Source organism: Sciurus carolinensis, chromosome 7 (assembly GCF_902686445.1).
Source record: "Sciurus carolinensis chromosome 7, mSciCar1.2, whole genome shotgun sequence".
Lineage (NCBI taxonomy): Eukaryota > Metazoa > Chordata > Mammalia > Rodentia > Sciuridae > Sciurus > Sciurus carolinensis.
In genome coordinates this window covers 86,926,686-86,943,927 of record NC_062219.1, presented here as the reverse complement: position 1 = coordinate 86,943,927, position 17,242 = coordinate 86,926,686, and the positions used below count along the sequence as shown (strand labels likewise).

The 17,242-nt window shown below is 38.1% G+C and overlaps 1 protein-coding gene across 3 annotated transcripts in view; it reads right to left on the bottom strand.

The window, feature by feature from the left end:
* Slc17a5 (solute carrier family 17 member 5) overlaps positions 1-16,417 on the bottom strand; it is a 44,850-nt gene extending 28,433 nt beyond the window's left edge. For 2 of the 3 annotated variants that reach the window (XM_047559128.1, XM_047559130.1), the window contains exons 1-4: positions 16,223-16,417; positions 6,161-6,357; positions 4,189-4,422; positions 771-858 (exon numbers count right to left, since the gene is read on the bottom strand). In XM_047559128.1, coding sequence (XP_047415084.1) covers positions 771-858; positions 4,189-4,422; positions 6,161-6,357; positions 16,223-16,316 — 613 coding nt within the window. In that variant the 5' untranslated portion in view covers positions 16,317-16,417. Of the gene's footprint in view, positions 1-770; positions 859-4,188; positions 4,423-6,160; positions 6,358-15,672; positions 15,766-16,222 lie in introns of those variants that run through there. The other variant, XM_047559129.1, reaches the window with a different exon arrangement.
* Between the last annotated feature and the right edge of the window lie 825 nt (positions 16,418-17,242).

Below are 17,242 nucleotides of genomic sequence, written 5' to 3'. Positions count from 1 at the left end.
TGTACCATTGTTATACCTGTCTATTTTGGTGCCAGTACCATGCATTTTTGTTACTATTGCCCTATAGTAGAGTTTAAGTTCTGGTATAGTGATATCTCCTGCATCTCTCTTTCTGCCCAGGACTGCTTTGGCTATCTGGGTCTTTCGTTCTTCCAGATGAATTTCATGATTGCTTTTTCTTTTTCCATAAGAAATGTCATAGGAATTTTAATTGGAATTGCGTTAAATCTGTATAGTGCCTTTGGAAGTATGGCCATTTTGACAATATTAATTCTGCCTGTCCAAGAACATGGGAGATCTTTCCATCTTCTAAGGTCTTCCTCAATTTCTTTCTTCAATGTTTTGTAGTTTCATTGTAGAGATCTTTCACTTCTTTGGTTAGATTGATTCCCAAGTATTTTACTTTTTTTGAGTCTATTGCGAATGGAGTTGTCTTCCTCATTTCCCTCTAAGATGTTTCATCACTTATGTATAAAAATGCTTTCAATTTATGTGTGTTGATTTTATATCCTGTATACCAACATTTGAAAAGAAAATACACTTTGAAATAAATGGTGGCAGAGGGGAAAATATCAGTCAACTAAGATACACTACAATATGCTGCTGAGTCAAAGAGAAAAATTAATAATGCAGTTGTACCCTCAGAAGTTTATTTTCCCCACAAAGAAGCACCCAGTATTTCATGATTCTAGTATGCAGGCACTTTCTCCACAAGATTGGTATATACCTAATAAATGTGAGCAAACTTTTTATAAGAGTTGTTACCTTACCTGCATATGAAATACTAAGAAGCTTGCTTCTTTCCAGAGGGGGAGCCCAGGAAGACCACATGGCATGCATAGCTGGAAATGTAACACCCTGAGGAGTGGGGAAAAGAGCATTTCTGATGAAATATAAGGTGACTTTGTTAATGTCTTAAATTGAGTATTTTGTTACAAAAGAATTTTCCAGATAAAAATCAAACCAGAATCAGATTCAATTAAGTGAGATGTTTTTACAGTATTAAGTGAACATATCTTATAATGAAGCACTTTCAAAAACAGACAACAATTTATGGATTTGGGGGCTATAATCTAAGGGTTACAATAAATCTGTACTACTGAGTGGTGACATAAAGGAATCACTCTCAAGGTTTATTTTACTCATTTACTTTGTTAATGACCTGGATGATATAGGAATAGTGCTAATTTATTACTTTTTAAAAAACACTGATGTAATAATTTGGGATACTAGAGGATACTGAGATTGACCAAAATCAATAGGAAAAATGGTCCTATTAGAAAAAGGATAAATTCAATGAGAGTGTTTTATCGTCTTTTTTTCCTCCTAGTGATAATGTATCAGAAAATGCCAATTACTGATAATGGAGAGGTAATGGAACATGGAGGCAGGGAGGCACCAAATTTCTCCTGTGGATGAGGAGACACCATAGAAGAGTATGAGATAATAGTTTTGGGCAGATTCAAATCAATAGATTTGAGTGCCTGGACTATACCTCAGTGGGAGAGCATGCTTAAAGCCCGGGGTTTAATCTCCAGGACTGAAAGCAAAAACAAAACAAAACAGAAAACCTAAAACAAACGTACAAAAAAACTCTACCCCCATTCCAAATCAAATCAATGGATTTGCAGTTCTTGGCTACTCACTAGCTGTGTAATCTCAGAAAGACTAGTTACCTTCTTGAACTTCCATTCTTCATTTTTACAACAGTGGTAATATTCCCTACGTTACATAATCATAAATATCAAGGGCAGCTCATATTATTAGGAGAGAAAAATAAATGCTTTAAAAATTTGTGCTTCTTCAAAAACAAAAAAGGAAGAACTATCAAGAGAAGACTAAACTGGGTATGGTGGTGCATGCTTGTAATCCCAACGGCTAGAGCGGGTGAGGTGGGAGGATTGTGAGTTCAAAGCCAGCCTCAGCAAAAGCGAGGCACAAAGCAACTCAGTGAGACCGTGTCTCTAAATAAAATACAAAATAGGGCTGGGGATGTGGCTCGGTGATTGAGTAACCCTGAGTTCAATCCCTAGTACTGCCCCCACCCCACAAAAAAAAAAAAACAAAACTTAAGATCATTTGGGTTACATGGCAAATCAATAGAAATCTTCATTCATGGGATGAATCACTATAGGATAAAACTTGAGATGTTTAAAAATGCCCACAGAGATTATGTTGTGGAAAACTTTACTATAAATTTTTTTATGGATAATGTAGGCATATTTATGGTAAATCAAATAGTAAGGATGAAAGATATTGACAAAAGTTTATGGATGAAGTATGCAATACACATTAGAAGAACAGAGAAACATGGGAGAACCTAAGTATACACAACTTAAATTCTATTTAGAAATAAAATGGTCATCTCGGTAGTACAAATAATATAAGCAACATGCTTGATGTTAAATTAATGGCATAAACAGGAAGCTAAAACATGAGAATGCATGAGCAAGGATATTTAGTACATGGATCAGAGAAAGTATACAAATAAATATATTATACCTTGATAAGCAGAAGAGAAACCTGGTAAGTAGAGTGGCAATTTTTATTCTATAATCAGGAAGGTTTTATTTAATATATTTCTATTGAAAAGGACGAAATAACATTCAAATGAACGGTAAAACATTAAATTTAAATAGTACTTGGCAATTTCCAAAGTACTTTGCAAACCTTACCATATATAAGGTTTATATCTATCCTGTGATTGACAATGGGCAGGTATTTTAGTGTCAATTTGGTCTAGTGGTTAGGACTTAACTCAAAGTTTTATTGTTAGTAGAGTTTTTAAATTGATTTTTCTTTTTTCCTTTTTTCAGTTTTGGGTACCAAATCCAGGGGTACTCTACCACTGAGATACAATCCTAGTCTTTTTCATTTTTCATTTTAAGATAGGGTCTCACTAAGTTGCTAAAGTTGGCCTCAAACTTGAGATCCTCCTGTCTCAGACTCCCAAACTGCTGGGATTACAGAAGTAATCCACTGTGCCTGGCCAAACTCTGATTTTCTGACTTTAATCAAGTGTCCTTTCCAACAAAGCATGACAAAATGCTACTTGACATGATCTTCATGTTATAAGTCAGACCTAGAGGACCACTATATTGCCTGAATTGAAAAAATGCATGACAGAAAAATAAACCTATGCCTGGGTTACAAAGGTGGAAGTTCAAAGTTACAAGATGAGATAATTAAAGATGGGGGTATATAAAAGAGAATTAGAGTGGAAGGAAGTAATTTTAAAAATGGAGTTGGGATATAGCTCAGTGGTAAAGCACATGCTTAGCATACTCAAAGCCCTGGGTTTGATCTCTGGTACTGAAACAAAAACAAAACAAAAATTTAAATAAATAATAAACATCTTAGGAGGAAAAGGAGATAAAAAAATTAATGCTAACAATTTTTACAGGATAAAAGTCCAGAAGAATCATAGAACTAAGTTGGGATAGTGACATATAATCATAAATTATTTATCTCTAAGTTAGAAGACCAGAAAAAAGAAAAAAAACAAAATGATAAAGAGGAAGTTTCATGAATAACAACAAATTGAAAAATAAAGTAAAACAATTTAACAGTCTATTTTGTAAAATCTGGCAAAAGTACAAGAGGATATGGACAAGTGAAGGGAAGTCTAGTAAAGTAGAGGAAGGAGAACAAGGGATAAGGGGAGGGAAAAGGCAGAGGGATAAGGAGAGATCCTGAATTGAATACCATGCCTGTATGAGTTACTTGGGATGAACCCATCTACTATGTATAACTATAAAGCTCTAAAAAAAAAAAGTACCAGAGGTAAAGATGACCTATCATAACCATTTTAACAGTGGTTAATTTTCTTTTTTGTTTTTTGTTTTGGTGCTGGGGATCGAACCCAGGACCTTGTGCTTACAAGGCAAGCACTCTACCGACTGAGCTATCTCCCCAGCCCCGGTTAATTTTCTTATCTCTTAAAGTCTGAGCTATAAAGTCTCCCCTGGAAAGTGTTTTCTCCAATCTTTGTCTGATTTTGGAGTACTCCTACTCAATGACTTCATCTACTACTCAGGTTCTTTTCTGGTTAATCTTTTTTTTCTAATCTGTTATTGTCCAGTGTTACTTCTTGGTTCATATTAAAAGGAGGAGAAAGAGATTTAGGCTAAGAAATAAAACAAGAGACAAAATAAAGAAGTAAAGAAAAAAATAAATAAATAAAATCACCTCTCCTAGTCCTTCTAGTGCTCTGAGTACAATGAGAGCTACAAATCCTAAATCCGCAGCAATGGGAGTAAACAGGGTAAAGACAGAGGTGCCAAGGATCCCAAATCCTAGCAGCAGTTTTCCCCCTACTTTGCTGGCGACATATCCTCCAGGAATCTGTGTGATAATGTAACCATAAAAAAAAGAACCGAGAATCCATCCTTGAGTTTCTGCATCCCACTGGTACCTTTTGCCCTGTAAAAAGTAGGAGGAAAAAAAAAAAATCAATCCGTTAAGACCCTGATTAAACTGTTGTTTTCTCTTGTTGGCATATAAGTAAATGCAAATAAAATTGTGAACCACTCATCTGAACTGCAGAACATGCAAATGTTTTGGCAGGTGGGTGAGTGACCACAATACAAACATGCAGTTTCTAGAAAACTGGAAAATAATTAAAGTGAGACCAAAAGAACTAAAAGCCATAAACTTTAAAGTGGCTTGCTATTTTATGGAAGTAGACGAGAGGATGAGCTGTAGAGGTTTTCTAATATTCCTGATCAAAAAGGCCCTTAAAAGAGCCATAGGCTTAATCTAGAAAACTATTAAACACAATACTGTAGTGACTGAGTCAAGTTGTGGAGCCAGGCCTGGGTTAAAGTCTAGCTCTATCACTTATTGGGTATATGATCTAGGAATATTAAATTTAATATCAATTAAATATTCACTTAATGTTGGTTATTAGAATGCACAAATATAATAATATCTCCCCATTTCAGATCAAGTACTTGAACAATCTCGTGTAACACTACAAAAGAGCAAGAATTTAAACCAAGTCATATACTTTATATGAGTAAGACCCGTCTTAATTAGGAGCAGCACATAGCAAGATAGTAAGGAGGATTTAGGGATGAGCTGGGTGAGGTGGCACAACGCAAGCCTGTAATCCCAGCAGCTGGGGAGGTTGAGGCAGGAGGATCCTGAGTTCAAAGCCAGCCTCAGCAAAAGTGAGGAACTAGGCAACTCATTGAGACCCTGTCTCTAAATAAAATATAAAATAGGGCTGGGGATGTGGCTTAGTGGTCAAGTGCCCCTGAGTTCAGTCCCCAATACCCACCCCTCAAAAGAAAGATTTAGTGATGATCTAAATAGTTGATATTTTTAATGCATGAAGCTGTATAACCAAGTCATTATGTCAAGAACCATTCCAGAATTTCTTTTCACTGCCTATATAAGGCAGATAAAGATAACTCAACAAATGCACTTACCAAAGGGAAAGATACAAAACAAATCTCCGTTTAATTCGTAGCTTATTTGTGAAATCCTAGATTTTATGAACTGCCCAATACAAAGAGGTCATGGAGGTTGGAGTGGGGATATAGGGTGATGTGTGCTTAAATGTTTTATTCAGCAGTATTATTAACATTAAATAAAGTAAAATATTTAAAGTGTAAAAAATATAATTCTAAACAAATTAAGCACACATTCACCAATTCCTCTATAACAGAAAGCAGGAAAAATGACTTAAGTAGCTTAGATTAGGTACATATAAATTTTCAAAAAGAAATTGACCTAAGAAGTTGACCAGTTTATATTTCTCAACTTGCAGGTGAGATTATCTATGGTCTCCTGCAACTGTAATCCTAGAAGTCAAACACCTATTAAATAATAGTCCTATAACAACTATTTAGTAATATTTAAAACAAGCTTATTTTTTGATAGATCAAACAAGTTTCTCCAAATTCTCTTCAAGGAGGGTATGTTTATAGAGGAAATTGAAGAGCTACTTTTCACACAGATAAAGGCATATGATAGCACAATAGCAGTAGCTAAAGTTGAAAGTTATTGTTCAACCAGTTCCTGGGAAAACACAAAAATAAAGCAGTTCAGAGTATGTATGAAAACAACTGTTTTGGTTTCTTTCAGAAAAAGAAAGATTTTCAATATTTTTACTTGGAAACGTTTTAGGATTATGATTTCTTAAAAAAGTACCTACCGTTTGATTTCGAAGAACTTTTATGGGAGCAGAATGATCTGCACACTCCTTGGAAGTTCTATTTTCTGCTAAAGTTGTATTTGACTCTACCATATCCACTAACGCAACACTCAGATTCACACGTAATGCATAAAGCACAAAGAAACCAAAAAAGGCCAACATTGCTAAGTTGTAACGAGCAGAGCAGCACGCTGGAGCTGAAATAAAGATTAGGAGAAAACTAATTATAAGGGTAAATTGTTGTTTCCTAAATCATAAAGAAGTTTATTTTTTAGAAGTCCCCAGATAGATTAATACTCATGAATATTTTCTAAGAATAGCCTCAGTTCAAGCATATCTAAAAAGATTTATCAGAGGGAATTTGTTCCTCTTATTTCATAGAAACTTATTTGTTCCTCTTAGTTAACAGAAATTTAACATGTGAGAGTCTGAACTATAAGACAACTCATTAAAATATGGGATAGCTTTATCAACTTTGCCCAGAAAAATCTCGGTTCTATAGTTAAACTGAACCCCTCCCTAATTCTAGTCAGCTGTCAAAGACTGGCATGAGAAAAATAGGTAAGGGAGTTTAATGGCATCACAATTCCTAAAACACTATCTCAAACATGGTCAATAAGTACTTGGATACTTAGAATGATATAACATATAAGCTACTGACTATGGGTTAGTAGCCATCCCACTTATGTGCAGCACAGAAAAAAATTATTGTATAGGCACAAAACCCCTCTTCAGTTCAATTTCTTACCTAGAAGAATATCCTCAGAGGCTGGGTTTAAATCAGAAGCCATGATTAATAAGTCTCTCCTAAACTAAAGGTACTTAAGAATCCAGAAACAAACTTGCAGAATCTATGACAGTTGCAGCATCTGTGACAGTTGCTCGGTATGTAACATGCTTAAAGGGCCCACAGTGGAAAGGAAATAAGTGAATGTACCAGACAGCAGAGTAAGTTGAAGGAACCAATGAAAGAAAGATCATGTGGGAGGAGGAGTTTGACCTAATCTTTACTCTAATTTTAGATTTTCGTTTTCTTCATTTACTGAGTTGCAGAATTGGAGAGAGAATTCAGTAAACTAAGGGTGTTCCACCTTTTAGCGACAAGGAGAAATTGGCTCATTCATGGTCTTACACCTTTAAGTTTGATAAATGTTGAGTGTTTAGATAAATAACTGTTTAAAAGCTGGGTGTGGTGGTGTGCACCTATAGTTCCAGCTACCTGGGAGGCTGATGTAGGAGGACTACTTGAACTCAGGAGTTTGGGGCATAATGAGATCCTGTCACTTAAAAAAAAAAAAATCCTGGGCTGGGAATGTAGCTCAATGGTACAGCATTTGTTTAGCATGCATAAGATTCTGGGTTTGATCTCCAGCAACAAAGGCATGAATGCTGATTTCATTAGGTAATGCAAATTAAATTATATATGTACATACGAAAATGTGTGCTTTCATGCATTAATGTGTGTGTGTTTTCACCCTACTTGGGAATTCTCTTGTTTTCATTGACCTGACTTCATACAAAAATGCACTGTTCAGAGTATAAAGGTCTTGGGACTGATTCAGAATGATTGTTTCAGACTGAAATGTTAATAAATACGGCACAACTATACAACTAGATCAGTGCTAGGGACTGAATTCAGGGCCCCAGGCTTGCTAGAAAAGTACTCTACAACTGAGCTACATTCACAGCCCTACTATGATCCCACTCACTTTTCTATAAGCCTTCATACACTTAACTATGATCAATTTTTTTCTCCAGGTTAACAGAAAGCTTGTCATTTGATATTCTTAAATCCTTTTTTCAGGGGTATAGTTACAAGAATTATGGTGCTACTACCATTGTTAGATTCAGATCTGTGAGAACTCTGTTTCTAAGGCTCAATTTATGCTATCTCTGTTAGCTGAATTTACACTGATTTGCTCTGCTCCAATCAAATGGCAGCTGTCCAGTTAAGGACAGTTTGGATGCTGTCTATAACAGAACACTTTATTACACTTTGTCAGGCAATATTACATGGAAGTCTGGACGGGAGAATTATGATCTCATCAAATGTGGGCAATTAAAATACATTAATTTTGAGCAAGAAAAATCTGGATTCATGTGCTAAGTCTGTTTCACTACAGTCTTTATTTAAAAAGTTCACTATCTATATCATAAGAGTGACAAGATGTGAGTTTTGGTTTAAAGAGCTTATCTGGCTGCTGCGTGAAGACTGCTAAAGGAAGAAATGTGAATGGGTGGGGGGGATGTAGATTCAGGGACTGTTATTGTAGCTTTCCAGGATGAGATGAGAATGCCTTAACCTGTGAAGAAAGCAGAGTCAATGGAGAGAAACAGGCAGATCTGAGGTATGGTTAAAGGGATAACATCTTGCCTAACTGCCAGATGTGGAGAAAGTAAAAGGGAGAGATGAAGTTATCAGCAATTCTTATTCTAAACAACTTTATTTTATGCTACTCTTGCTTGTAATGTCATTATTCTGGTCTATCCTTATTTGCTATTACCTTATTTTACTGTTTGTCATTAATTTTTCCTCCAAGTGATGTTTGGCTTGGATTATGATTTTATCATGTGATGAAGTTGTAGGGGTAGAAGCTTGAGAAGTGAAAGAAATGTAAGTAAAGTGATTTCAAATGACAAGTGGCATTAACTGTTTTAGTTAGTTTTTTGTCACTGACCAAAACCTGATGATAAGAATAACTTAAAGGAGGAAAAGTTTATTTTGGCTCATGGTTTCAGAGATTCAGTCCACAGTTGGCTGACTTCAGAGCTCTAGGTCTGAAGTGAAGCAGAACATTACGGCATAAGGGAATGGAAGGGAAAGCAGCTCTTGACATGGCAACTATGAAGCAGAGAGAGGGAGGTCACCAGGGACAAAATATGAACTCCAAAGGTATACCCTCTGTGACTTATTTCCTTCAGTTACACTCTCTCTGTCTACTGTTACCACTCAGTTAATCCTTATCAGTGGGTTAATCCAACAATTAGATCACATCTTTATAATCTAATCATTTCATCTCTGAACTTTCTTGCATTGTTTCACCAATGAACTTTTAGGGGACACCTCGTATCTAAACCATAACAATGACTCAACATCTGATGTAAAAGTTATGGGTCAGGCAATTTTACATTTTGAGGGTAGTCAGAAAATAGCCTACAAAGATACCACAAAATATATGACTATGAAATTTTTAGAAATATTAATACAAAAATGGTTGCTTTATAAAACATGTTGTGATTATAAACTTATTTAGTCAGAAAAAAAAGTATAGTGGTAGGGTAAAACATGTTAATGAATTTAGATAATCTCTGAAGTTGATCCAACAAAAGAATGCCTGCATGAAAGAAAACGTTCATGGAGCAACCACCACACTGAAATCAAGTTCAAAGCAAAATAATGCTTGCATAACGAACAAAGCAACCATCAAAATAAACATCAGCTTCTAAAATGTGCTTTAAACTTAGGAATGTAGAGTGGGTGTAAAGGAAAGAACACAGGTAATTTAGAATGAAGCAGACCTGGGAATGACTCTCAGTTCTCACTTTCACTGGCTTGTGGTTTAGTAGAAGTTGCTTAACAGTGTTAATTCTCCGGTTTCTCAGCTCTAAAACGAAGAGACCAACATTCACCTTACTGGGGTATGTGAGGATTAAATGAAAAACCACAGGACATTATAGTATACCCTCAGTAAAAGTGAATTCACTATTTTTTTGCCTCACAGAAAGTTATACAAATCAGATAAAATGTTATGTACATGTGTGTAACAAGGGCAAAAGAGGCCTATTAATCTGCCTGGGGTTGGGATTAGTCAGGGAAGGTCATTCAAAGAAAAAATATTTGACTGTCTTCCTCAATGATCCAGAGGAGGGAGAGCAATCCAAAGGAAGGCAGCAGCATTTTCAGGAGTATGAAAATGAGAAAGGCAAGCACAGGGAGAACAGGAAATTCTAAATGATTTGAGGCTGCTGGACAAGGGACAGTAGCAACTCTAAGAACTAACACAATTGCCAGGTATGGTGATACATGCCTGTAATTCTGTAATTCCAGCCATTTTGGAGGCTGAGGCAGAATTGCAATTTTGAGGCTAGCCTCAGCAATTTAGCAAGCCCCCTAAACTAGTAAGACTCTGTCTCAAAAGGGGTGGGGATACAGATTCATGGTAAAGCACCTAGGTTCAATCCCAAGTACAAGGGGCGGGGAAGGAGAGAGAGAGGACACTATTGAGGGGGTTGATAGCAGGTACTCAGTTTAAAAAAATAATAATTAATACTTATTGAGTACTTACTATGTGCTTGTTACCAATCTGTTTTGTCTGTATTAGGGTTATTATAATGATTGGCTGGGCTGGTATATGTAAAATACTTATGATACTGCTTAGTACATAGTATCCCTCCAGTAATTGAACTGTTGAAAATATTGCTTTTTCTAGATATTAGAAATTGAAGTCATATGTTAGGAATCATTTGTGAGAAATTAGGATTTGTGGGATATAAGGTTCCAAGTGAAACAGAGAGATTTGCCCAATGGGCGGATTCCCATAAAGAACTGGTAGAGGCAGTACTTTAAGCACTGCATGTCTGTGCTCAGGAGTAGGTGTTGAGAGAACAGATAGTTGGCACTCAGATGTGATGACAAAGCAGAGGGCAAGAGAGTTTAGAGTAGTGGAAAGAAAATAAAGTTTTGGACTATGATTCTAACCCCCAAAGAAGGTAAAATGCACAGGGTTAATAGTTGAGGAAAATATACATTGGAACATAAAAGTTCTATGAGGATGGGAACTCCTTTTGGTGTTCTGTTCATCTCCAGTGCTTAAACCAGCACCTAGTAGAACTGGCATATAAACTTTTTTTTTTTTTTTTTTGTGGCTGAAAAGTGGAGTGGTGTCTCCTGATGGTAGTATACAATTCTACCTATGAAGATCTCTTGACAGTAGATAAGGCAGACAGAAATCATTATCTGACCAAATCTCTATATCCACCAATTACCAATTTATAGTAAACATTGTGGGGGGGGGGCAGAAGAATATGTTAAATGATCACACAGGGATATAAATTGCAAGAAAGAAAGAGATGGGGCAAGGCATCCCTAAGGGTGAAAAAGATTTAAGAAACATTTCAATCATTTGGAAGGGATGAACATTATCGGGATCTTCATTTGAACAAACTACAAAAATTATAACAAATATGGGGAAATATGAACACTGGGTAGGAATTATTTTTATTTATTGTGATAATGGTACTGAAATTATGTTTAAAAAAGTATCATCTTTTAGAAGTACATATGGAAATATTTACTCTTGAAATGACGTATCTGGGATTTGCTTCAAAAATCATGTATGAACATAATAATAAGTGAAACGAGATTGACCATGAAGTATTAGTTACATGGGGGTTCATTATACACTTCTTTTATTGTATATGGGCATATGTGTGAATTAAAAAATTTTTTTATTTGTAAATGAACACAATACCTTTATATATTTATTTTTTATGTGGTGTTGAGGATTGAACCCAGTGTCTCACACATGCTAGGCAAGTGCTCTCCCACTGAGCCACAACCCCAGCCCCTATATAGGTGAACTTTTCCACTAAAAAAAATGAAGGTTACTTGGGAGGCTGAGGCAGGAAGATCAGAACTTCAAGGCTAGCCTCAGGAATTTAGTGGGATCCTGTCTCAAACAAAACAAAACAAAACAAAAAGGTTCAGATGAAGTCAGAGAGTAGTCAAAGTAGGGCAGTTACACTGGCAATTAGGAAGGCTACCTAGATACTTAGCTGTGGTCAAAGCAGTTATGGGAGATGACAGGGTATAATGATGACCAGAGGAGGGAAGAAGTCATTAGACATGTAGGAGTGCAGAGAACTGAGGGACATGGTGTTGGATAGGAAGTCACTAAGGATAATGGCAGGAACTGGAATGCAGAGGATGGACATGAGTCAGGTGGCAAAGTCTGTGGTGAATGAAGCAAAATGTGGCAGGAGGGTAGATGATAGCAATGATGTAATGGAAAGGTGGTCTAGCCCAAAGCATTGGGGTGGGGAGTAATTGTCAGGAAGCATCAATGTGGAACAAGAAGTCCTCAACTCCATCAATTAGTATGAGCATGAAAAAAAAAAAAATTACCTCTTTAAGAGATCAGTGGGGAACAGAAGGGATACCTCCAGAAAGCCAGGTTGCTGCTGCTCCTTTTTGAGATGGGGTTATCATTAGGTCTTTTTTTATCCCCCTCGTGGTGCTAGGGATTGAACCCAGGGCCTCCCACATGTTAGGTGACCCCTTTATCATTGAGCCACAGCCTGGCCCTGAGATGGGATTCTTACTATATTGCTCAGGTTCATCTTGAACTCCTGGGTCCCAAGTGATCCTCCTGCCTCAGCTGCTGGAGTAGCTGCCAGTATGTGCCAATGTGCTACCTAAAGCCAGGGTTCTGATGAGCAAGGAGGTACCAGTGGTAAGAGAGTTTGGTAAAAAATCTGAGGATGTCTTAGTATTTATCTTTGTAGAAAGGTTTCACAGTGGGCAGGGGGGCCTGTGTTAGGAGCAAAAAAACACAGGTCCTTTGGCATCCATAGGGGATTGGTTCCAGAACCCCCAAAGGGTACCAAACTGCAGATCAAGTCACTTATAAAAGATGGTGATCTTGCAGATAACTACACACATCCTCCTGTAGATTTTAAATTATTTCTAGATTGCCCAAAATGCAAATAGTTGTTATATGGTATTGTGTAGAGAATGATGATAGGGAAAAAAGTCTATATAGGTTCAGTATAGATGCAACCATCCTAGGCCTAACTATATAGGAGACCTCTATAAAACCTTTATCATATATATTACCATTTTAAAACCACATATATATATGTGTATATATATGTACGTACATATTTTTTTCTAGTACTTGGAATTGAACCTAGGGGCACTTTACCCTGTACTACATCTCTAGCATTTTTTTCCAACATTTTAATTTTTATTTATTTATTTAATTTAATTATTTAATTTTTATTTATTTATTTTTATTTTAAAAAATATTTTGTTTTAGTTGTAGGTGGACAGAACCCCTTTATCTTATCTGTATGTGGTGCCAAGGATCGAACCCAGGGCTTCACACATGCTAGGCAAGCACTCTACCACTGAGCCACAATGCCAGCCTCTTTATTTTTATTTTGAAACAGGGTCTCACTAAGTTGCCAAGGCTGGCCTCAAACTTGGAACCCTCCTCTTTCAGCCTCCCAATTAGTTGGGATTAAAGGTGTGCCCAACTACTCCTGGCCCTTTATCATATTTTAAATAGCAAAAATAATGTGTTGCTACTACTTTTTAAAAAAATTGTTCTTTTTAGATGTATGTGACAGTAAAGTATATTTTGACATATTATTCATGCATGGAATATAACTTTTTCTAATTAGGATCCCATTTTGTGACTGTTCATGATATGGAGTTTCACTGGTGAAACATAAGAAACATATATGAACATAGGAAAGTTATATCCATTGATTCTGTCTTTCCTATTCCCATCCCTCTGTTCCTCTTTGTCTAATTTACTGAACTTCTATTCTTCCCTGCCCCCCAACACCTTTGTGTGTTAGCATCCACATATCAGAGCATTCAGCCTTTGGATTTTTGGGATTGGCTTATTTCACTTAGCATGATAGTCTCCAGATCCATCCATTTGCTGGCAAAAGTTGTAAAGTGATTCTTTTTATGGCTAAGTAATATTCTGTTGTATGTTGCTACTACTTCCACTTTAATTGTTTTCCTGAGAGTATGTAAAGAGTGGAAATAAGAAGTGAAATAGCGTAATGAAGGCAGTTACCTGAAATCAAGAACAGAGCTAATACCTTAAGATCTATATATTCAACCAATCAGTTGAGGGTAATATTTTGAAAAATGATAATATGAGCTAATCATTTTTGATTGGTTTTATCAAAGTCTAATTTACATGACAAATGTACACATCTGTTCAACCCAATTAAGATCAAGAGGTAGAAATTTCTATTACCTCAAAAAGTACCTTAATGCCTCTTTGAAGACAATTTTGTCCTGCCTGAGTTTCCAGTCAATCACTGATCTGTTTTCTATTATACATTACCTTTGCTTGTCCTAGAACTTCATATTGATGGGATCATACATTAATATGGTGGTTTATTTTGCTCAGCATGCTTTTGAAATTTACCCATGTTGTTATGTACAACAATATTTTGTCCCTTTTCATATATAATTTGTGTATTCATCCACTAAACTGATCTATTTCCAGTTTTTTACTATTTTATGAATAAAACAGCTATCTACATTATGTGGTCATATGGTAATACATAAATTTAAGATTTCCCAACAATTTTCCAAAGTAGTTGTACTATTTTACACAGTAATTAGGAATGTGCAAGAGTTCTAGTAATTCCATATCTCTGCCAACATTTGGTATTTCTAACTTCTATCTAGGGATTGAATTTAGGGGTGTTGTACCACTATATCCCCAGTTCTGTGTTTTTTGAGACAGGTTTTCACTACATAACCCAGGCTGGTCTCAAATCTGCAACCATCTTGTCTCAGTCTACTGACTGCTGGGACTGTGCTTGGCTCTCAGCCTTTAAGTTTTAGCTATTTTAGTGAGCATTGTGGTTTGAATCTTCATTTTCCTGAAAATTAAAGGTGGTTGACCTTTGAACTAAATTTCGATATATATATGTATATGTACATACACACACACATATATTCTAATTACAACAGAATACAGTAGTCTCTAGGGACTGTATTATATCATTTGTTTCTGTATTTCTCTGATAGATTATTTTACAGAGGAAGGTATATAATTATAATGCTACAAACCACGGGAAAAGATCAGTTTATGGAATCAAGTACAACTTTCAGGTAAAATACCACTTTGGTATACACTTAGCATTGACTAAAATAAGATCCAAGATGCAGGTCAGAGCTACAATGTTGCCATCTCTACTGCCACCATCTGGTAATGTTAAAAATAAATACTATTCTTGGTCAACAGAAGTCAAATTTCCAATTCTACTCAAATACTTTGAATTTTTGAAACTACAGGATGCATACAAACGGATTTATTTTTTAGTTTCCATTACTTCTGAAGAAGCCACATTATAAAAGTGGCAAATAGCAAAATATTGTTATTTTCCTAAATTCAGGGACTGTGCTTTTTGAAATACCTCCCTTTTGATTTTGTTGCAAGACCTCTGGCAAATTACCTTACAGTTTTGTAGATAGCTTATCTTGATGACAACCAAACTGTTTCCTAACTTAAACTGTACACTGCTAGACAGAAAAAAAATTGAAATGTCTGCAATATTTTTAGTCTCTTAGAGCACAAGATCAAGATATTTGCTGGATTATGCAACACTTGTTCTTCTCATACTCAGAAATATTATATCCCCTATCCTTTTGTCTCCTCTCCCTGAGAGGCTACCAGCTCACATGCTGGCTGATACGCAGCTGCGGAAACCCGGAGGTCACAGGGCAGGAGAATCAGTCTGCCTGGACATTTGCTCACCGATTTGCAAGCTTCTCCCTCAGTTTGTTCTTTCTTCTTTTTCTTCTCCTTTTTCTTCTTTTTCTTTTCTTTCTTTCTTTCTTTCTTTTTTTTTTTTTTTTCTTTTTTTTTTTTTGGGTGCCGGGGATGAAACCCCAGGGACCTCAGTTAGCCCTCCGCCTGGCCTTTGCCCATTGATTTGAAGGCTCAGTTGGATTTTTCACCCGGTTCTGGCTCTGCACTACTGAAAATAGCCAGAAGCTCAAGCACCTGCCGCACAGTGCTGCTCCCCGCTCCCGCCCCGCCGGGAGGCACTTGCCGAGGCCCAGCGCGAGCTCAGCGTAGCCGTCCCTGCCCGCCAGACCCTCGGGCGCCGGAGGGGCTTCCGGGCACCGGGGACAGGCGGGGCTGATGGGGACTGAGTGGGCTTTCCCTCCTCAAGTCCCCTCGCGCCGGACAACTCTGGACCAGACGGCGAGGGTGCCGGGACCTTGGCCACTTCTGCCCCAGTACCACCGCCCGCCCCCGGAATGTTGCGGGCCTAAAGCCCCTAGACGACCCGGCTGCTCACCGGCTTCGGCCTGCCGGGCGCCCTGAAGGAGCGGGGTGCTGTCGGTGCTGTCCTCGCCATCGTTCACCACCGGACCTCGAACCGAGGACCTCATGATGCCTACAGGGAGCAGGCAGTTCTGCGGGGAGGAGCTCTCCAGTCCGACAGCCGAAGCCCCCGGCCGCGGTGGTTGGGCGGGGCGGGGCGGTGGCGCGGACTCTGGTACCGCCCCCATACTGGCACCGCCCCCTGACCACGTTGTGTCACCGCTGCTCCGCCCAGAGGCGGCCGCGCCGGTTCCTCCCTGTCGCCATCTTAGGTTTGGGCAACTCTGGCGTGGATTGGGCCGGGAAGGCTGAGTCCCGGGACTTCCGCCCGGTGGGGAGAGGTCGGTGTGGAGATGCCCCGCCCCGCCGGCTCTGCGCGCTCCAGAGCCCGTGTTCTGGGGAACGTGCCTCTGCCAGCGATCCCCGGTCAAGCTCTGGTGCGGCCGCTGTGCGAGGATAAGTGGAAGCCAGACGCCGACAGCGGGGACTTGAAGCGCGCCTAATGATGGGGAGGACTAAAGTCGAGCTAGAGAAGTGGGCGGTGTTTACAGTTTCCACGAGTGTTGGCAACCTTTGTACTGTCTACCCCGTGACAGTGTACGGTCCCTAAATTGTTTTTGAAGTGGAAAAACAGCAAATGGAAATACATTGTTCAATAAGATTGCCGATTTGGGAGGGTACCAGGGATTGAACTCAGGGGCGCTTTACCAATCCCCAGCCCCTTTTTAATGTTTTATTTTGAGACAGGTTCTCGGTAAACCGCTGAGGCTGGCTTTGAACTTGCGATCCTTGTGCTTCAGCCTCCTGAGCCGGTTGGGATTACAGGCCTTGTACCAAGAGTCTGCCGATTTATAGGCAAAAATAACCCAATGTAAGCAATTTCATATGGTTCAAGCTATCAAATCCTCGATGCATTTCTTTTTTTTTTTTTTTTTTTGTCCCTACGCACCTCTTTTTCAGACAGATTCTCATAGTTACTGACTCTAAGAAAGAG